Raw genomic sequence first — 23,458 nt, 5'->3', positions numbered from 1 at the left:
CATTCAAATAATATGCAAAGAATAAGCGCGCACAGACTGGACACGAAATGATCGTTGCTCGTCTCGATGATCATCGCTAACACGGAAGATATAAAGATTTGTATACGAAGATACAAGAGAAGATAAGGCTGGTGTATTTGCATATTGCCTATGAATATTTATCAACCGACATATGAATTTGTTATTCTCCCGAGGCATCCTCTTTTCGGAATAATGAAAATCGTACGCAGTTTCGGCATTCTATTCACGAGTGAATTTGATTCTTTTGCAAGTTGACTTGTACTAGACGGAAATTTTCAAAGATTTTTCATTAGCCTTCTACTACTAGAAATGGCCGTACATGGTCTGACACGTTGTAACTGTATGACTAACTGCACTAGTGAAATTGGAGGTAAGAAGCAAGACGTATAATGAAAAAGTTTTGGAAAGCGTACCTAATTAGAAATTATTCAAAACATGGCCACTTCAAATTACTATGAAAATAATATTTCAGAACTCTAATTCTACAGTTCCTAAAATAAAAATGTTCTATTTTCAAATTATAATTAGTTTATAATATAATAAATAGAAATGCGGTGTGTAGTCAGGAAACAAATGGCGCTCAAAAGTTTGTTATTTTAAGTTTTTTAAATCCGTCGAAAAACTTGGTCGTTGCAACATATACCATCGATAAGCCAAGGTTAACGAAGCCGCAGGCAATAGTCGAGGGTTCTCACATTTTGTTCTCACGTGGAAAACAATGCCGGGAATCGTGGCAGGAATCGTCGAGCGATAAAACGTGAACACAGCTCTCCGTTCCGTTCGCATTCGAGGACCGTTCGTTCTCGGGCCCGATCAGGCGTGATCGAGAGACGACCAAAAGATTCCTAGATCCTTCGTGGCTGATGTCAGCTCTGCTCACTGTCCTCTGACCGGTTCGAGGATCGAGATGTCGATAAAGCGAATGATCGATGTTGGCCAGCGAACGACACCACTAGTGGCTACACATACGAAAGACTGGACATGCCTTTGTTTTCGAGAAAATCAAATTCCCTGACGTGCGCAACAATGTTGCAAAACGCGCAAACCGGATCGCGCGTTTTACAACAATCGAGTGCGGAGGAGAACAAGGAGGGCGACCCAGCTCTCCCCAGCAAGTATTTGGCGGCCCCGTCAGATTGAAGAAGAACGGGGCCGTCTCGGATCGCAGGCGTCCAAAGCGGGGGCTCCGGGCGTCATTGCACGTGATCCCGAAGAGAGGCCGGCATCGGGGGTGACCTCTGCTGTCGGCCAAGAAGATGGCAATTAAGGGGGTCACATTTAAGACCTCCCCTGGGAAGAGCGCCAAACGCGCAAGACGTGGCAGGCTCCGGCGTTATACTTAAGGTCCCGGAACCTCTCTACAATGTTAGTAAAGGTCACGGTGGTGGTTTTAGTGGGTGGTTTTATGGATCAAGGCCTCCCTTCGTAGATATTTATTTCTTCATTCTTTTTATGAGCATCACGAGGACTACCACTAAATCACTGTATCTCCGCATTCCTTGTATCCTTATAGCACTGCATCCCTCACATCACTGCCTTCCTTAGATCTCCATATCCGAATTCTTTATATCTGTGCATCCTCTACATCTCTACATTCCATACATCCCTGAATCCCTTATATCACTGCATTCTTTACACCCCTGCTTTCCTTACATGCATCTCTGGTATCCCTGCACCACAGAGAAAGAAATCGTGCAAAATTTAGTTCCAATTTTCGCCGCAAGGGGGCGCTACTTTTTCGGGAAAAATTTAGTTCAAATTTTGTCCGCCAGGGGCGCTAAATTTATCCGTGCTTTAGTTCCTTTTCTTGCCGCTAGAGGGCACTGTTTTTTCGAGAAAATTTTAGTTCAAATTTTGCCCGCCAGAGGACGCTAAATTTATTCGTGCTTTAGTTCCTTTTTTTGCCACTAGGGGGCGCTGTTGTCGATAAGGGAAACAGGGTTGTAAGAGGGATGTAAAGGATGCACACGGGAGTAATAAATCAACCCGTTCGTCCTCCTGATGAGTTTATTCAATAAGCTAAGATGAATACAGCAAATTAAATGAACGCAGAGAATAAAATGGATGTTTAGGAGGTTAATCTGCACCCCTCGGCGGTCGCTATAAGACTGCAGGTGTTTCACTTTACTCTAGATGGAACGGTTGACAACGGTGTCGGAGCCAGCTACCTTTCCTGGAATCGATGTCTGCAGATTTTTATTTTTTTTTTTAACGTGAAGAAATCTTGCATAAGACCCCCCACCGTCCCCGGGGAAGGGCGGCGGGGGAGTGTCAGATTCCTACTGACTAAAACCCCACGGCAGCCGACACTGGCGCTAAAGAAAGGCTCCGTAATCTTATGTGTATTACTCCGGAGCCTTCAACGCTTGGCACACAGGTGCCCATCTTGGGGGAGGTCCAAATTGAGACCTCCCCCTGCTGCCTACCCTGTAGCCGACACCGGGGGTCGCACCCGGTACCGGCTTTTCCTTGGGCTGCGTACAAAGGCGTCTGGAGCCCCCATTCCCGATGCCAACGGCCCTGATGGCCCCACCGGTTTTGTTAGTGAAGCCGTCATATCTAATGTTGAGAGAAGGGCTGGATCACCCCTTGAAAACAAAGACATATCTAGGCTTGTTGGATCTGTAGTCATTTTACTTCGTAAAATACATCCTGACTTCTTCGTGAAACACCTTTCGACGTGCCTGTTCATCGAAAGCTCTTTCAGCTTTCTCTGAAATTTAGTCGATTTTCATGAGTTTTTATATTTTTCTCCCTGCAAATTATGTGTTATAATTAAAGTATGACATTTTTGTAGTATTTGCAATTATTATATAGCCTCGAGGTATTTCAAAATAATTCTAATGCAGGTATTTTAACCAAAACATTCAGATGAATTTGAAGGATAAACGCTACAAGAAATATCTACGATCTTCCCTTTGCTCTTGTTCCACAAGAACAACTCTTGTTGATTCAGGATTTCGAATAATCTCAGGAGGAAATCGTGCACGCTGGAAACATGTCTGAGAACAGAGAACATGATTCGAGTCTTATGTGGGTGTGTTAACGACTTCCTATAGTCTTTTTATCCTCAAATTCTCTACGATAGAAATTAAACCTTTAATTTTTCATTTCAGATTATTCTATTATTCCCTACCTCGTGAATTAAAACACCTTCGGAATACTGGCGTAGGCACTAGACTTTCACAAAATTGCATTCTTTCGTCCAAAATGCAACTGCAATTCTTTCCTCCCATTGATCTAAGATCTGTATCAATTCAGAAACGCAACGAAATAATCTCCTTTCGAAATCGCAATTTGTTCCGTGCGTCAGCCGCTTACTCAGCGGCCATCATAATGCAAGTAAATGCATATTGTATGCAACTTGCATTCTATCTTTTTTTATTCCTTGCATTTCCGTTATCCTTCTCCGCTTATTTCGTTATCCTGTTGCCAGCAATTAATATTTCTTCGATCTTTCATCATCCGATGAAAAATTCTTGAGAATTCTCGGCGACGTGAAATTTAAACAGAGATATAAAAGTTCTATAAATAATGCAGCTATAAATTTAGCATACGCATATTCTCGGAATATTAAAACCGAAGGATATTCAGCGTCGAAATGGGATACAACTCGTTCTTCAAAAATATTCAACAGTTTAAGGATTAAATAGTCATATTCCGGTTCATTGATTATCAATCACAGTTACTTGAAATATAAAGCATTTCTTTGCCAGATACGAATCTACCGACTCGTATGATTTAATTAACATAACTCGATTCCAGTTCTCGATCTATATTAATCCCACTAACCAGATGGTACTTCTTTAAGAACCAGTATGTTCGCTTCTGAAACTTTGAATATCGAATATCAAATATCTCGATGATGGTAAACATCGACATACATATATATGTATTACATTACGATCAACTAATAATTAACATAGTTCCCGAGTAAATATTTCCGTTTTGATTTTCAATTAACCAAGCATAGTGAAAATTTATCGATGAACGAGGGAACGATCCGTTATCAACGATGGGGCAGATTTAATAAGACTAAAATGACAGAACAGGTGTTTAAAGCGTATCCAGGCTGCTCTTGAAGAGTCTCTTCAGCGACGTACTGTCATTAAGCCCCGTTAGAAAGTCTGCTAGTAGAAAAATAATGAAAAATAAAGGAAAAGAAAGGAGATCGACAGTTGGCGTACTTGAGAAGTTTCTTTCTTTCCGCGAATGATAAGTCGAGCGGAACGACGATCCAGAATAACGTAATTCGGATTGGCGTGTGACTCGTAATTTTAATTTTAATGTCCACGCTAGTTATGCGTAACAGGCTCGTTAAATTATTACCAACCTTGCTAGCCGAACCCTCGTCCCGTCGCTTTCATCACGGACCTACTTTTACGAGCCCGTGTGTACGCTCTTGGAAGTTTCATTCTTTTATTGCACTTTGAATTTTTAGCATGCACTTTTATCACTCTTATTCGTGAAACGAGATCAACTTTACGATTGGATCAGACTGTGTGGAAAATGAACACGTTCTCGACCGTGTCATTGATGTACCGCTTCGTTCCTCTGCATTCAGGTGACAAATTTTTATTCTAGACCCATTAGAGTCTATATTTTCTTAATTAGTCTTACCAGTCATTTTTTACGATGAATCATGTAGGTAGATCATAAAATTATTTATTTCATAAGAGTATCACGAACGTGACATTACGTTACGAAGCAATGGTGGAGAAGGTGTTAAAAATTAGACAGAAGGATGATCGAGTCAGATGGGAGGTGCCTAAGAAAAAAGTCGACAGAGGCAGCGTGTATATTGTCAAAATATATTCAATGAAAAAATCATCTTGTAAAATTAGACAATCCGTTCCGTTCGTTACAAGGATATCGATAATAGGAGTGATAATAATAATAATAATCGTCGTCATCATCATCATCATTATTACCTTGCCTAACAGAACCGCTACCGAATGCAATTAGAATCCCTACAACCTATAGCGGTGCCTTAAGAAACTCGAGGAACGTCCTTTATTTACAAACAAGTACGTGAAATTACGTCAAGGATTCGCTTTCGGGCGCGATTCGAGCCTATCACTTGTCATTTTCTATCCTCTTCAATCCGATTTCTCGTTTCTTTCATTGAGCAATAATTAATAATAATTACAGGTCCTTTTCGCTATCGACGCGCCCGAATTTATTTATAAATAATATATATATATTTATTTATTTATATATTTATATTCATATATTTAACTCGACGTTAAAACCCAACGTTTCGCGCGATACGAAACACCGTTAAAGTATCCACTTTTTTCATTAACGATTTCAATGACTCTTCGTTGACGAACGCGACACTCGAACACGCACGTACCACCAGCTCGTTGAGACACGCTGGCAATCAAATTAATCGAATCGTGTCGAGACTCTCGATACGATTTTTCGTCATCCAATTCGTCCGACGACAATAATCATCCGCGTGTTATTTCATTCGGCTGTAACGTAGCCTTCTCCTGGTTAAGGGTGAGCGTAGAGGCAGGAGCCCATCGTTTGTTTGAGCTCTTGGAACTTCATGTTTTTACAAATAAAAAGCATGGATAAACGAGTCGAGTGACGGAACACTTCTTCCTCTACGCTTGTTTTTAACTAAGAGAAACTTAAGTTGCATCCACGATGATAAGGATTTATATTCCCCTCGGCCCAATCGACCTGAAACGTTGGATTTTCACACAGCACTGGTAAAGTTTGTAACCCTTAGCTAGGCTTACCTCAGAACGCTTATAACCAATAAATAGACATCGACAACTAATTACAAACGCATTCGTGATGGGCGACATCGGAGCACCCTGTCATCTTCTCTCGTTCCTGTGTGTGTGTGTACGTGTACGTGTACGTGTGTGGTTGATGTATCATCAAAGTACCGTCTTCATCGTGTGTCGCTTACAATAAATACAACGATTCCTATTCTTTCAACTAATCATCCGTTATGGTACATCCACTCTTCGCCGGGATCGATACGAAGAACACTTTTCACCTTTGATCGTTTAGCACTGGGTGCTTGTCGCGACGAAACCCGACGCGGTCGACGAGCTTTGCCGACGATGAAAGGCCTCACTTCAGGAACCGAGGCTCTCGTCGTGAAACAACCGAAGGCTCGCGAAGAAAACGTTTCGTCGCTGTTCGCGACGACGCTACTTCTGCGATTTCAAATTATTCACAGCTACCCGACCCACCTTTTTCGAGAGGAACGTTGAAACGCGGATTCACCGGATTCGAACAGTTCATCGTGTCGCGGTTCCCGTTCACGCGACGTGTCTCTCAGCGAATTCACTCGATCGTTCTGGCCCGGAAACGGAAGTTCAGGGATCACGCGCAGTCCAAGGACGCCAAGGATGCAGGACTGTGCGGTCCGCCCAACATGAATGGAGGGCTCATCGGTGGACCACCGCTTCCGGTGCTGTTCCCATAAAGCTCAAGGTCGCCAAGGGAACCGCCGTCCACGCTGCCGTCGCACTTGTCCGATTTCCCCTCCTGCTTCAACACCATGCGCCGCCATTTTGCGCGGGCGTTCTGGAACCAGACCTGCGAACACACGACCGGACGACACGGATTAATACGACGGGAGGAAGGGCATGCAATGTCTGCAAGGGAGGATTCGTAGTTTCGAGTTCAGTTATTTTTTCCTTTTTCAAGTGTTGTTAATGTTTGTGCAATGTTGTTGATATTTTTATTAGCGAGCCCACTGCGTGGATGTACTTGAAGAGCCGTTGCGATGCTTTTTTGAAGTAGAATTTGTGCACCTTTTAGGATTGTAATTTTCAAACCGTATAATTTCACTTTTCCGTTCCTTAGAATTAATTCTCAATAATATTCGAACGAAGGAGGCATTCGAAAAAGAAAGGATCTTTCTGAAAAACAAACTCTTCCTCGTCAAAAAACGCATCGTTTTTTCCTCCCAAAGAATCGCGACGAGGGTAGAATGGAAAGAAAGAAAAAGAAAGATGAAGGACGACAGGAGAGTGGACGAAGGACCAAAAAGCTCCTATGCATCTTCATCGACAGGACGGCGCGACGCGGCGTGGCGGGGCGAGAAGAGGATGAGGTGGAGAATAATTTAAATGCAACAGAGCACGCGTAACCGGCCCCGTCAGCCTGGACCCGCTAGGATAGCTACATCGTCCGCACAATGCAACGATATATAATGCGACGACACACGGTCGACCACTCTGTCCCCTCTGTCACCGCTTTACCCCTGTTCAACGATAGATAAAAGATGGTCCCGATGCACGGATCCCTGGCGTCGCCATTTTCAAGACAGTCTCCTCCCCCGCGGACTGAAAAGCACCGCAGGCTTCCAACCGACACAACGCGGGCCTCCCCTTCGCGGTACGAGCGTGCACCAGCGTTCTTTCCCTCCGATGAACGAGCGCGGGCGCGCGCGTACCTAGGTGGCTTCTCGGTTTAGGTAGGTGTGCGTTTCCGTTTGTGTATAGGTTGGTAAAGGTGGTGGTGGCGAGAGGAGAGGAGAGGATAGCGACGACGAACGCAGCCGCGGCGAATGAGCGAGTATTCGTGCGTTTCGCGATCAATATCAAGCAAGATGGCGACCAAGAACCCTACGCCGCACCGAATACAATAGGCAGCCTCTGTCTCTCTCTTTCTCTTCCTCTTTCTCCCTCTGGCCCACCAGACAACCCCAGCCTTTTCTCTTTCTCTGCATCTTCTTTGGCTGCTACCGGCGCCATTGAGACAACGCGTCTGCATGGACCCTGATGAGACGGTCTCCTCTTTCGAACGGAGCAGCAGCGAAGATTTTTCGGGATTTTGTTGTTTTGAAAAAGAACAGTCGATTCGATGGAGGTCTTTCGTGAAGAATGAAAGAACAGCCTAATTGGCCGTTCGATAATTAACCCTTTCTTGGAAATTCTAAGACAGCACTTTAATGAAATTATCCAAGAAAAAAAATTTTAATTCTCCATAAAAAAACTAACCATGCAGCTCGAGACAAGAAACAATCGTTACTTGTAATAACGTGATCAGAGGCGAAAAGACCGGTAGCAGTCATCGAAAGCTAACTGATTCGCCCGTGGGCCGATGATGATCGTCCGGATCGAACGTCGGTCCAAGATCGAATTAAAGCGCGCGAACGCGAGATGAGAACACGCAAGCGGTTCCTAGGCCGTGTAATTTAACGATAGTGGGTTAACGAGGGCGTCCAACGGTGGCAATGGTGGGTGCTCGTTACGACAAAACTTCCACAGCCGGGATTTTGAGTAGCGGCGGATTGACGGAGGGCCATAATTACGGGGAAAGGCCACAGAGGCTCGTCGACGGAAATATCACCGTGGCCCACGCGGTTCTTTTACCTCAACGCGCCGCCGGCAGCACGCACTAATTGGGAGAAGAGCGCGCGAGCGCAAGCAACCGTGCACCCGCGTCCGCGCGTTTCGACCGCACGTGAATATTTTTATAGGAGCTGCCAAGCGGCGGCACGGTGCGAGAAAAAAGGAACAACTATCGAACCACCACCGGCTATCCATCTTCCAGCCGCGATTTTTCTCGGTGTCTATGGTCTTTTTTTACCCAACACTGGAAACCTCTATGCTGTGGGGTGGCTTCTCTGTCTGCCCGCGCCTCGACACCCGGTGCATGGTTCCTTGCTACGTCGAGACGATGGATATCTACGAAAGACATCTTCCAAGAAACGTTGATCGAGCTGGACCATTTGCAAAACCGATGGGATTGGAAATATTGAAGATCGATGATCGGTTTTGATTTTAATTCCTTTGCTCGAGCGCTTTCTAATTATTTCTGTGTTATTTAAAAATGTATAATAATTTTAGAAGTGTATAAGAAGAAAGTGAAAAAGAAAATTATGAATTTATCAATGACAAACGTCCCTCAGAAAGAGATCCCTTTGATTAACGATCTCGTGGAATGCTAAACAGAGTTAAGAAAACAATCGACCCATTTATCAGGAAACTGTCTGAAAAACGATTCATCGTGCGGACGGAATCGAAAGGCAGGATCTCGGGAAAGCACGACGGGAAGAAGGATTTTTCCCGGGCTTTTCGTGCGCTAACAACCCCTTCTATCTTTAACCGGCGACCGAGTTGTCTGAGTGTTTGGAGGGCCGCCGAAATAAACGTAACACGGTCGCATAAATTCCAAAGGCACCGCCCGAATCGAACAACACGACCGAGCGCAACGATACAATCTGTCCGAAACGGCGTCCCAAAGGTCTTGGGGACACTTTTAGCGTCTATGAAGGGCGTCATGCGTCATTGACGCCGAGCACTAATTGGAGGATGCTGGTGCAACAGTATGCACACGGCTACATTATTTTTTTCTCTACCAAAACCCGGTAAATTTTATTTTAATTCGCTACGATTAATAATCGGTAGATACTAATTATATTTTATCTTAATTGAACATCGTTCACAATCCCAAATTACTAAACGATAAATTATCAAACTATCCCAGGATAACAAAAGAAGTTGACACTTAAGAGAAGAAAAACAGAGATTACAAATTAGCGAACATCGAATTTTCATTGAAAAGCGATTCGAAGCGAGCGCACATTAATTCCTCAGCTAATTTTCCATGAAAGAAAAACGCTGGTGCAGCCAAAGGAGGGAAAGCATAAAGTTAGCGTGTATCGTCGTGAAACCATATCGGATAGAAAACAAGTCGGTCAATTTAAAGTTTGAAACGAAGAGAGAGAAACTGGCACGATTGGTGATCGAAGGAATCGATGCTTACCTGTAGCACCCTTTTTGGCAAGCCAGTTTTCTGGGAAAGTTGCTTCAGATCCTTCGCGTCCGGATTGTGATTGATCGCGAAGTAACTCTTCATCGTCCTTAACTGGTGATGTTTGAAACTCGTTCTCATTCGTTTTGTTCTGCTGTTGGAACCAGGTATGCCGGGAGTCGCTGGCCCCCCTCTACCAAACGGCATATCTATGTAGTCCGCGTTCAAATCTGCAACATAAATCCCCAACATCCGGATTATGCGTCTTAATTAAACACCGGTGTCGCGGGTATTTTTGAAGCCGCCCGTATCGGACTCTGTATCAGCCTGGGGGATCTTTTCTCTCGTCGAGGGTTGGACCCGGCTGGATTTATACCTCGCCTCGAACATCGTTCGTCTTTTCGATACCACCAGCGTCAATAACGTGGTAGCATTGTTACCAAAATTCCTGAAGAAATTATTTCGGTATTTCGAGCTGATTCGGGACGATAACATTCAGGGTTGTGAGGTAAGAATTGAAAATTCAAGAGTGGCCACCGTTCTTTGTTAAGAATTCAAAGTCGACTCTTCTCGAGTTTCATTGAAACTTGCGAATCAAGGATCAGTGATCCGAAATCATAGATATCTTCGTCAATGACGGAGTTATCTCGGCAACAATTGCTAGCTCTCAAGACGAGTACGAAGGAACGACGGATGCGGCAATGCGGCTGGACGCGAGTCTAGCGTTGTTTGATGTGTATCACAGCTCATTAGCTCCTCGAGTGCAAACAAGAAGGGTGATAGCGTATGCGAAAGACCAGTGGATACACGGCCAATTACAACTCTATGCAGCAAATAGTTTGTAGGCACGATACCTCATTCCGGCATATACCTATCTTGTCCTCGAGACTTTGCCGTCCTACAGGATAAAGGGACGACCGATAGCCGATGCCCGGCTCGATAAGATCGAGATCGATACGGTATCGCGTAGAAATCTGGGATAAGCGGCCTTTTTTTAAAGGTCCTCTAAAGTTTCCATGAACTTGCTGAATAAATAGCATCAGAAAATTGCAAGAAATTTTAAATTAATACTTCGTATATAACCCTCGAGGATCTTTGAGAATGAAAATTTTCTGGAAGCAAGAAGAAACGACTTAAAAGGAAAATAAGAAGCTGAGGAAAGCATCGAGAACTCGAATGGTACAAGAAGCCTGACGACCTTGCCGACGAAACGGTCCAATCGTCGAAGCAGCCCCTATCAAATTATTTTATTCCCGACGATAAATTCTCGCGCCTTCTTCGGCCAGTCTCCATCGAGCAACGCGAAAAAGAAGAAATAATCTCTAGTCATCCGAGGATCCGTGGCGTCGGGACATCATCGTCCGCGTACGCAAGCGAGCCGAGGCGAGGCACGATCTTTTTCACCGAAAAGGGAAAAAGAAGAAGAGAGGACTGGTCAGGGTAGACACGGCCGGTGGTTCGTCGTTACTCGTTTCGTCCTGCGTGGCCCTGTGTTCCCACGGTCGGTCAACAATCGAAATGAAGTTCTCGAAGTGGTAGATGGAAGCTGCCGCGATTCGGCCTGGCTCCGCTCACTCGCCCACGCGCGACACGTACACGCTTTGTTGGAATTGGATTCGTGAATTTATGTCGCGGCGACAAATTTTATCAGGGTTCGGTGGCAAACACCGAGCGCCCACGCGCGCCCGTAAATCACCCTCGGGCGTAGCGGGCCTGCTCGCTTGCATTCGTGTATCCGGGACACGCGTACGCGCGGAGGATCTCTGACGGGACCGCGGTCCGTCGTGTAGGAATTTTCGTGCTGGATCGCGATCGCCGCATCGTGTCGGTCCAGCCGGTGCGCTGGAATAACGAAAAATCCTCGCGAAAACGATCCAGCTGCGAAAGGGTACGGTCGATAATTCACCGCTTGGCTTCCTGCGAGTTCGCGTCGCTAAATCAACCGCGTTACGCGGACATCTCGTCGTGCGATATAATTAGAAGGAACGCGGGCGATATCTGGACACGAGCGGACAACTTCTTTCAGGTAGCCGACTGTTCTCGAGAACGAGAAGGTGCTGTGCACCTTAGTTGTTACATTGGAATGCGATTCAAACCCGCGAGGTACAACCCTCCATCAAAACCATCAACTTTAAAATACCCTCTTTGTCTGATACGTAGAATGTCGAGCAATTTTATAAATTTTGTTTTTTTCACTCACCTATATTCGCGGTCATAGCCTCCAAGTCCTTAGGCTTCCTCTTTCTAGGCCTGCCCTTTTGTCTGGGCGGCGGCACGACTGCGGCGCCATTGAAATACGGTACTTTGGGGGGTGAACCGGCGTCGGGTACCGACGGCGTCGACGGTTGAAGCGGTACGGGGCTCACGTGACTGTGAGGATGTTGCGGATGCATCGAGTGATGGGGATGAGGGGGATGCGAGGGGTGATGATGATGATGATGAAGGAATTCCGGCGAGGGAAACGGTTGACCAGGATAATGGGGACCTGGTGGATAAACCGGAACAGGTGGACTTTGGGATGGATGTAACTCCGCACCCATTTCGTAGTGCAATCGACAGAGCACCGCGCCGTCCCTCATGCCAAAATGGTCGCCTTTGGTCAACGGAACGGCACAGGCCGCGCAGGAGAAGCAACGGACATGGAAGACCAGGTCTCTGGCTCGCATCACCAGCTCGGAGGCTAGGATCGCCGCTTGACATCGGGCACATCGTTTCATGCTGCCGAACATTCTGAAACAAAAATAGTTAACAATTAGTAATGGTTAATAATCGAACAATTTCAAAGTTATAGAAACTCGTGAGAATTGAATTTAAGACACTGACTACCTGATGTCTTTTTTATTCTTCCGATTCTTCTTTTTTGAAATTACCTTGATCTGGAGAGTTCAACTTGCAAGACGATCGTGGATGTTAAAAAATCTTAAGCAAAAGACGTCGTTCCTCGAACGTTCTAGCGAAACGGTGTTGGCGAACGACGGAGGAGGTGTATTTTTTGAATCAGGCCAATTAACGAATCGAAGAAATCGAGCAACACTCGCCGACACCGGGATACGCACGGGTGGAATCGAACGAGCCGACGCGACGCGACGGCCATAACAAAAATAACCAAGAAATTATCGTAACCGCGGGATGCAACAGGCGGCGCCCATTTTTCCATTCACTTTAAACGATACAAACACATCCGCGCGGAGAATGTTTCCCATCGTCCGAGATATCCTCCGTGTCTCCCCAGATACGGTGGTTCCGTTAAATCGAGAAAAAAAGGCCACGGAGTCAGATAAACCGGCGACCGACAGAGAGATGTCCGATCGTAGCCGCGGAGAGAAGAACAGAGACACGTTAGAGGAGCCGGTTGATATCGCAAAGGTAAGAAGGGACACGTATGGTAACCGCGGAGAAGCAAAAGGGCGGAAAGGGAAGGAATATACCGATGCAACGGGCGCCGTGACATCGCTACTGCATTAGCGGCACCCTGCAGTCTCCATTACCGAAGCCGGTCGACTATCTACCCGACATCCACCACGGCTACCTACCTAACCACCTATCTCACTCTCCACCTACCAAATATATTGCGTCCCCTCGCAGCCGTACTAAAGAACCTAGATAGAGACGTGGCCGATCTTATAACCCTGATGTCGTGTTGCATCCACTCTTGGCTAGCTGGCGTGCCGCCTTTAAATATGTGCCATCCCCGTTTCTTTTGACGCTCGAAACTGTCGAACGAAACCTAGCCATACTCTCTAAAACGTTCGAAAAATTTCACCACCGACGTTCGGAGATAAATAGTTCGTTAACCGTTGCGATCCGTGCCCGCAGACAAAGGGATGAACGTAAAAATGTCGAACTTCGTAAAAGGAAATGTTTTTCCGGATAAATTGATTCTCTTAAATCATGTCGGATGAAGCAGATATCGATCGAGCTAGCGGGGGAAATGAGGGAAAACAAAAGGAGGATGTGGCTACATGAAATCGTACACGCACCGTGGAACAACGATCTCAGCAATTGGAAAACGAGAAAATGCTGAATAAGGATCAGATATCGCGAACGGGAATGCAAACCGCGAAGCCTCCCCGGCATAACGAGTTTCGTTGTTGCAGGATGAAATAACGATTCCGTTCGTTTATGCTGTTCTAGAATTTCTCGTGTTTCAGTATACGCTCGAAAAGGAGTAATATGCGATCCATTTTAATATAGGAATTTTATTAACCTTCGGGGATCATAAAAATATTTTCTGATGCACAGCAACCTAATTTCTTCCACCTCTCTCACAGCCTTATCGATATCACACTACAGGCGCCTGTCTAAATTGATTCTCTCCCTTCGCGTCACGTCCGACAAGTATCTCCGATCGAATTAGAAAAATATTCCATTTTAAAAGCATCATCGACTAGCAAACGGTTCCATTCAAGTGTCCAGAAGAGTTAGCGTGAAAGCTTGTCGACACCTCTTCAGCAGGACACAAACGAAACAACCTGAGCAAAGTAGCCAGTCATTCGGCACCCTGTCCTCGAGCACTGGGTGTCGAGGGTCCACAACGAAACAGAGCCATCAAACTCGAAGGGATTCGACCAGGTCCCTGTAAAACCTAAACCTAATCTAATGGATTAGCCACGGCTACGAGTCTACAGGCTGCCGAGGGTCTCTTGACTCGGGACACATTGTTATCGGATGTTGATCCTATTGACAGGACCCGATCCTGGTACACACAATGGTTGCGGTAGTCTGGTTTGCGCCCAGCAGGATAAGACCTCGTACTTTCACCTAATCGGATCCGTTGAACCGTGTTGGGCAATGGACTGTGGCCCTCTTTTATATTTACACGGCAATAGAATACTTTCATGGAAACTTTTCAATTTATGATGGTTATAAATGTCTTCAGATGCAACTTAACAGAACTCGGTATTATATGTAATTTTCGAACACTTGTTGCTCAACACTAAATGAAATGCTATATACTTGTTTCCATCCTGGCTTATCTTATCTCAAGTTGTTTGGTAACTCGATCCCGCAATTGTTTCGAGCGCTCTATAACCAAAGATCAAATTACACCGGCAAAATCAACAGGGAACCCATCATAAAACCATTGGAAACAGCATCATCGAAGGTCCTGGCAGCAAGTTTCTCGCTTCGTTAACCCATCACGAGTTGGGGTCAGGCCCGAACGCCTCGGTGAAGGGTCCCGCGGGACCAGGATCCTCTCCTTTGGAGAGGGGAAAAAAAATTCGAGCCCGAAGAAAGGCTGGCTAAAGAGGGGTACAAACGTTGTATTTCGGCAATTCCTTAGTCGTCGACCGTGTCTTCGTAGCCCGTAAAATAGAGGGCTGCCCGTCGATGGATGAATGAACGAGCTTCGCACGACCGGGAATAACCTCATTCACGTTTCCATCCGTCCTTCCTCGCACATCCGTGCTCGCAGGAGGGGCGGGAGGACGCCCGCAGAGTTTTACAAGATGCGCCATATGCGATACATTATTATACAATACGAGCCGCGTATTCTAAGCGCGACCGGCCAGCCAGGCTTTTCAGTTCGCTGTACCAGTTCGCCACAAAGAGTCGGAAATCTTTTATACGCGCGACTACTCGCGGCGTGGAGGACCGCTTGCCGCGCGTTCGCACACTCGGGCACCCGTGGAGCACGTGGATTGCCCCGGTCTTTCCTATTTTCTTTCCTTCGCCCGTGCGCTTCTTCTCGCCGTGGACCAGAGCTCGCTGCTTTCTTTCGTGCCCCCTTCGCTTTCTTTCCTACGCTCCTGCTCGCGAGGAACCCACCGACACGCGAGACACCACACGAATTCTCACGTCTCCCCTCGAGAACTCCTGCGGGTTCGCGCGTCTTCATCCACGACCGTTGGATCAGCGATTTTTCATTTTAAAATAAAACATTCCCGAGCATCTTCTTCCTAAGTCGGCACCGGTGGAAGACATAAGCGGATCGTTTATCGGTGCCTCACATTAATTAACCCATTCACGGGCATCTCAGCCGGGAAGGACAAGCTTTTATCGTGGAAATAATAATTTACAGCATCGCGAGGCCGCTCCGGTTAATCCCGCCACGGCGCAGCGAGGCCACCGGTTTAATATACGACACCGAACGAACCTTTGGGACATACGCTGGTTGACTAATGCAGTAAGAACACGACACGAGGAACCGACACGCATCCCGAATATTTGGAGCGATTTTGAACAGGTTCTGATTTCATATTTTCACAGAGTTTGATTTTGAACCCGTATCAGACATGTTAATATTTGAACTTCCGTTCACCATATATTCCATTCAACTAAGTGTTTCTACAATGTTAAACCCTTTCTCAGAGCGAAGCACGTAGGAATATAATTTTTCAACGTCTCTGGTCACGGAAGACCGATCTAACGTATCGCTTTATTAAAACCAGCAGCCGGAAGCGCCGGTGAGGTCCGCTGAATGATCGCGCAATCTCGTAACACAGCTCGCTCACTCGCCTCGGCTCGCTGCATTTTCTCGTCGATTTTCTCGTCTGCTCGCTGGTCAGCGTCCGCGCGTTTCTTTCCTTCCCTTATTTCTTTCTTTATTTTTTTTTTTCTTCATTTTATGAATAATGTAGCTACCGGCGGATACGCTCGCTCTTCGCGGAGGACACCGGTGCGCGTGGGACGGTGCCGGCAGCGTTACCATTAATCTAGATCACGGCATTACATTATCGTTCGCCTTCCACGGTGGCGTTCCCTGTCCGCCGGACAGGCCAATCCGATTTTCTCCGCGTTACTGTCAGCTCCAGCTTTGTCGCTTCGCGCCTTTCTCCCGGCTTTGCCATCCCGGGAAATTGTCAGCCATATCGGTATCCATTTTAGCGATATCCACGGTTCGCGATCGTTCTCAACGCTTCCTTATTTATTTTTCAAATATCTCGACAAAATTCTGGAACGTCATCGCGGAAACGTGTATCCGTTTATTAACGCACAGGTTAATAAGAATCCTTGAATCTTTTTAGAGGAGCAAACAGCGGTCGGAAGTTCCCTCGAGCAGCTGGACTGAACGAATGATTTCGCATCCAGTCGATGATAGATGCTTGAACGTTAATCAAAGCTCGCTCGAGGCTATTGGTTCGCTCGAAAAATCAAACCGCGCGGCTCGAGACTAATATTTCCTAAAGGGAATGAAACCGGGGGACATAAATTTGCCGTTGTGCACGTATACGGACGTGTCTGGCCATTTTCAGCCGAGTATCAATTCGTAATCCGCTCTTGTTCCACTTGTACCCTACGAACGTGACGTTCGGACGATTCGTTAGGCCGCGAAACGACAATCTGGATGAACAAATTTTCCATCGACGGTCGCTAGTACTGGTCGAAGCGACGATATTGCAATTATACCTCTACCTAACACGGCACACTTGCGATTATATGGACTGTGAGATATATACTATGTATATACATTACGTAACATGACTGGCTGGTTAAAGTTTTCTCAACGATTGTTTGCTGCACCGGTGTTGGTGCTCGATTAACATTTAAAAAGCATTTTATCAGAACATCAAGCGTGACTCTTTCTTTTGGATAGACTTCGGTTGAGACACCCTGCGAATAGGCGACACTTGTTTCGCTTCTTAAAATTGGTGTTAATAAGAAGAAAAAGACAGGATAAGGATAATCTTGGAACAAAGTTTCAAACGTAAAACATAAACCTTAAATTTCATATGACAGAAAACGTGTTAGAATTGAAAAAAAAGATTGTCTTCGGACAAAATTCACCTGCTCTAAAACGAGAAGAAAAATAATAAGACGACCTTCGGAACGTGCTACTCTTAAAAGCAATCTCGCAGCAGAGACTGTTTATCTTGGTTGAAATCAAAGTTTAATCGAACCGCCGCATCACGTCCTGTTCAAGATTCGCTCCCGAAGAATTTCAATCTGTACGTTTTCCAACGAGCGACTGACCACCAGCCTCTGACCATCGACCATAAAATCCTTCCCCACGATGTAATAATCACGGAATCGCCTCGCGAGCCACGGCTATGCCTATCTCGCCGAACCGTCTAATCTGAATATTGATCTACGAAGAAGAGGTAGAAAACGGGAAAGAGAAGCGGCCAAGGATATATAAACTCGACGGGAAGACACGCTGCGTCCTGTGATATGTGGGGTATCTAGCCAGAGGGTACGTAGCTCATCTCCGCCGACGCAATAAATATGGACGATTACAATGTTGCATGCTTGTTAGGGTGTATAGCCGCTTCGGGACATGCAGGGACACTTCGAATTTACGATTAAGCCTTGTGTGTTTATAATACTAAAGGTATTTGTTAATTGAGAGATCTAGGATATTTTCGAATAGTGTAACGTTCTGATTAGTACGTGAAAACAGAGAATTAATGTCGTTTTCAATAAGGACCAGTATCAGGGGAGAGAATATTAGCTGTTGAAAGCTGGAAATTTCTAATCTTAGGAATCATTTCTCAAACCTACTGAAATATACTTAGAACCAACTAAAATTGAGATATGACAGGAATGATTGAAAAATTACAGCATCCCTCAAACCTCTTTAGAATCGATTGAACAATTAGATTTAGTAAAAATGTTGAGTTAGAATACTTAACCGATTGCAGCAAGTACGTGTAGAAATGTCTGGAGTCAACGAGCGGCCCGACAATCTAGCCATTCATCAGACCAGGACCAAGGAGGTCCGCGATCCGTGGAACAGGAAGGAGAAGGCAAAAGGGTTGCGGAGGGCCGAGGATCGCGGTAACCCGATACTTTTGCAGGGATGGTTTATGTGGTGACACTCGCGATTCCGTGGTAGACACACGACTCGCACCGACCTTGCGGGCCCTGCAAGATAGACCCCCTGCCGAGCTACGCCGAATTCTCTTACCGAGTAACGATGAGCAACGGCCGGGACACTCGTAAAAACCCCATACGAATACCCGGACAGGCGTATGGAGAACGGGGTTTATATGCGCGAACGTGTCGCTGGCATTCGTACGAATTAAAGTCCATGGAATTTTGATCTTAACCTGGAACGAGTTCTTTCAACCAATCGAAGTACATTCTGAAATTATCCTGACACTGGTCCACGGGATGACCGTTCGTTTTTCTTTAACGGATTTCAAGAAATTTAACTTTCCTTGTGTCGTAAGAAAAGATTCTTAAAATTACTGCTTGATTATTTAATTTTTCAATCGTTGCTTTAAATTCAAACCTACTCCACAATAAAAATACGAAGAAATTTCCTGAGTGACTGTATGTCCACTTCAATTAATTACCTTCTCAATCACCGAACATTGTCCAACGCGATAAAAGGGATAAAAGGACACGATCGAACGATGTACTCGATCCTGCATACAAATTCGAACGCGACAAACAGAATTATCGTTATCGCGGTCGGTGCCTTGTGCAAAGAATTATCAGGAATTAATACCAGCCGGCAACGACGGTCGAGCAAGAAAAGAAAAAAGATGGAGGTGACGGTAGTTGTAACACGAAGAGTGGAGTGACTCCTAGCGGGGCGCCGTTGCCAGGGAATCTGATAATAGCGAGAAGGTTTATCGCCTCAGCGAGGAGCTATCATTCGTGTTCTCGCTGCGTTCGGTCGCGTCCTGCGGCTGATACATGAAGTGTCCTGCGCGCAGGTGTCGCAGGACAAATACGGCTGGTCGTGCTCTATCTCACGCAGGATCTACAACATCGTGATATCGCGGAGATCTCTTTTTTAAGATCCACCGAACGTATGATTTATTTACATCGTTCACATGTTTGTTTTCTTTGACTTGCCGACAGTTTTGATAACTCTTTAAAGAAAATTTGGTTAATTTTCCTTTAAAAGATTTATCAAATTGCAAAAGAAAAAGATCGACTTGTCCTACCATCGATCCTCCCCAAATTCCCTAACCGACAAGTAGTCGAAAATCGTTCACGCGACACTTCCTTTTACCAGAAAAAAGCTCTCATTTAACGAGCCTTAGAGCTGATAAACCCGACAGAGAAGCAGCTGCTATTACGTCGATGGAATGTGGTGGTCCCCGAGGGGTATCTTGAAAATCGCCCCTTAAAGCACGCCGACCGACGTCCGTTTCTTCTTCATAGCCTCTCTAATCAGCCCTCCCCTTGTCTCTCCCGGCGTCGGACAGAGGTTGATTAGACTCGTAGCAGAGATAACCGAACGTCCATCGAAGATCCTCTTTTATCTGGCCTCGCATCTACTCCGCGTACCCCGGAATTTCGACGAGTTGCCGGGGAACAGCCGAGTCAGGGACATAAATATGATAGAGTCATGACCTGGACCCGGTATCCACGCACGGTAGACGACACACGGAGCCGCTGGTGTCTCGCACCGGGTAACATAATACGCGAGAGCAGAGGCCTCTCCTCGCACTTCTCGGACATGCATCATCGGTAGCCATCCCGATGTCGCAGTATTTTCTCGGTCCCTTTCTTAGATCGTAACACGGTGGAGGCACCGAGTTATGTCCCTCGGTTCGTTATCCTTGCCAGTTCACCACTCGCGTCCTGATTAAACTACGGACGGTGGGTCGCTAAAATAGCGATTAAAATGAAAAATGAAACGATGGAACTAGCTTCTATTAGATGCGATTTACTGTTAACTGTTTATTTTCAAAAAGAAATCGCCATTGCTCTGTTAACCCGTTGACAACTTGAACTCCAAACTCGTAAAACGAAGGAACAAAAGTAAAAATCAATTGCAAAGTGATCAAAAAGCATGGGACACGATCTGAGGAGCAGGTTGCATCTATTTTCGTGAGAATCTTTCGTACGGACCGGTCGTGGTCTCGTGCTCGTCCTTTTTCGAGCAAGGATTCTCGCGCGTACGACGCGAGCACGGGGTTCCAGAGGGGCCGAGAGTCTGCGCGGCGCATCTTAATTATGAGGGCTAAATTATGAGCGAGCTCCCGGCGCTGAAATATTTGTGTGTTCGCCGGTCGAGGGTTATGGCTCAATTACCACTCGCTATTTCCTTTGCGAGCCGTTGATTTAAGACGACCACTTCCTGCGCCCGAAACACCGACTTCGTCCTTCGCGAGAAACTCGTTCGATTCACGGGAACTTTTTAAACGAGACACCGTCACCAGCGTTTGATCTCGTTCGATCTTTGAGAAATTCGACCCTCTTTTTCCAACAATTTTAAATCATTCGCGACGAGTTTCCGCTTCCTGTAGCTTTGACAGTTGATTGACTTGCTCTTTAAAGAAAACTCAATGAAAATGGGATATTTTCAAATTTGAACCATAAAAATTGACTTTACTTTAAACATTTCGTTATCTTGAAAGATTACATTGTCATTTTTCGTGACAACTTTACGCTTTTTATTTTCGAACGATGGTTACCGGTCCGGTAACGAGCCTCGAAGGAGGACCAGCTCTTCTCGCGAGTTTATCATCGACGAATTGAGACGTTAAGCGAGAGATCGTAATCGAAACTTAATGCGATCAGATAGCGGCTAATTGCAGTCAGACCACTTCGGTAGTCGCATCGAGAGGAAATCGTAAAACTTGAGCGCACGGTGTCGAGCTACACGCACTCTCCTCCTAGTATCGTAATCTAAGCTCTGCGATCTTGTCTTTGGCTGGCCGTCGCGCGAACGGAAAAACTTTACGGTCTTCGAGAGATTTTCATTTCCTTAAAGAGGATGCTGTGCACCTCGGGGATTCCAACGAGGATCGTGGTGAAAAATATATGTTACTAACGCTTCTAATAATCTTACTAAACTTGCTCTCCGGATTAACTTAATTGCAAATTGCAATAAATATAAGTATCCTCGATGTACTCGCTATTCGGTCTAATATTGTTTGCGACAAAAAATTCAATTCTCATGTTTTTGAAGGAAAAAATTAAAGGATAATTAATAAAATCGTCGCGTTCTAATTGAGGAACCAACAGGCTTTTAAAGGTGCAGCCATCGAAATTATGGGGTTTGCAGAATTCTGAGGCGATCGGAATCCCGAGAGGGTAAAATGAAATCCAAGAGGCGACATTAAGTCGTTAGACTTGTGGAAGTCGCTGGATGCTCCGGCGAACCGGTTCAAACGAACATCGCCATTTCTACAACGAATAAGTGAATTTTATGCGCTCATGCATCTTCCATCGGGAAAATATAAACACGTTCCGTTTCGTGTTGATTAATTTTCAAATGTTGAACGTTGATTTACTAGCCGCATAAAGAGTCGATCACAAATGTAATGCTCTTACACGATGCATTACTACACATTTTATTTAAATATCTATCATTCGTTCAAAATGGAATTAGAAAACGTCCAGTTGATGACATTTGCAATTTTATATTCCTTATTATATTTATTTAAGAAATTTCATTTCTCGTGGGATAGATCGTGACAGTGACTGTCAAAGTGTTAATCCATTCTTTAGGAATTATTTTTCAATCCACAAAACAGATTCATACGAAACCACGTATGAAGTTCATATGCAAAGGCTCGACGATAAATTATGCGTGTCCAGCGTCCCACGTGGCGAGTTTACTCGATAAATAACGAGTTCTTGGGCCTCGAAAAGCATCCAAGGTAAGAGAGAGACGAAATACCAGGTTCCAGCAATGATTTCGACTACCAATAGCAAAAATAAACCTGTAGGAACATACGTTCCGGCAAATCCGATCCGACGTACCCTTCGGTACTAGGAAAACGCTGGTAAATTTAACGAGCCCTCTTTCGCCAACCCTCGTATCACGCTTGAAAACACGCAGACGTGTCTCCGGATATAAGACGACTTCAATACCAACTTAGACATTTCTATTTATCACATTTCTAGCGAGTTCTAATACCTGAAGACACTTCGAAGTTACCAATACCTTTCTCGATATTTTACCTCAAACACCAGATACATTTGCTTTGAAAGAATCTCTTCGGAAGAGATTCGTTTCAATTCTGAAGCTTAACGGGTCAAATGGTCGGCGCCCACGTAACGAATTCGCAACGTGGTTTGCCAACGAATTTGCCCGGCGTGGGCACGAAATTCCAAACGGTCCCCGAGGCGAGACGGGTCCCGAATTAATTACCATCCGGCATTGAACTTGTCCGGGTGTTCTCGCGTGTGCGAGCTCAGTGGCGCCCCCGTGGAAGCATCGGCGGATGCTCAGCCGAGCTCGGATCTTGTTGCGGGTAGTTCATTAGTCGCATTAGAGCAATTTATCAGCGATCAGGGTTCTGGACACGCTTCGATTGCCGACACCGTTCATATTAACAACGAATGGAAGGCCGAACAACGCGTCCGACGCAGAAACAACCAGCGATCCTTCAACGGGGAGTAAAAAAAGGAACGGAACAATCCAGGAAGCTCTTACGTGCAACGATCTCTTTACGCGCAAGCAACTTTTACAACGGAGCCACCGGTCCGGGCCGAACTAGCACGCAAGGTGACCGTCCATTTTCGACGTTGCATACGTTCCCATTTACCTGGAAAGTGGGCTCATTAAGACCCTCTCCTCCTGGTTGACACTGCGTTTGCGAATGAATACCGGGGCACCTGTACCGACTTAAGTCGCCGTTGCTTCCCCCTACCCCTTCCTCTTTTCGCTAATTACATCCTGTTCGATGTCAAAATATCAAGATCCACCGAGGGGACAGATAAGTGGAGCCCTCTTTGTTTCTTCTTTTGCCGAGACCGCCATCAAGGGACGAACGCTGATAAAGGAAGATAACGGGGAAAGCGAGACTGTGTCCCTGTAGATGGGACCGATTCCTTTCGATCTGCTCTCAAC

General features: G+C 45.6%; 1 protein-coding gene across 3 annotated transcripts in view; it reads right to left on the bottom strand.

Moving 5' to 3' along the window:
• Window positions 1–4,811: 4,811 nt before the first annotated feature.
• Window positions 4,812–23,458, bottom strand: part of LOC114878957 (protein apterous-like) — a 34,883-nt gene continuing 16,236 nt past the window's right edge. For all 3 annotated transcript variants that reach the window (XM_029193352.2, XM_029193353.2, XM_029193354.2), the window contains exons 4-6: window positions 11,954–12,483; window positions 9,766–9,983; window positions 4,812–6,585 (exon numbers count right to left, since the gene is read on the bottom strand). In XM_029193352.2, the coding sequence (XP_029049185.2) occupies window positions 6,370–6,585; window positions 9,766–9,983; window positions 11,954–12,483 (964 nt within the window). In that variant the 3' untranslated portion in view covers window positions 4,812–6,369. The remainder of the gene's footprint in view (window positions 6,586–9,765; window positions 9,984–11,953; window positions 12,484–23,458) is intronic.

The sequence above is a fragment of the Osmia bicornis genome, chromosome 11, assembly GCF_907164935.1.
Source record: "Osmia bicornis bicornis chromosome 11, iOsmBic2.1, whole genome shotgun sequence".
Classification (NCBI taxonomy): Eukaryota; Metazoa; Arthropoda; class Insecta; order Hymenoptera; family Megachilidae; genus Osmia; species Osmia bicornis.
The sequence above is the reverse complement of the archived record's forward strand: the minus strand, read 5'-3'. Positions and strand labels throughout refer to the sequence as shown.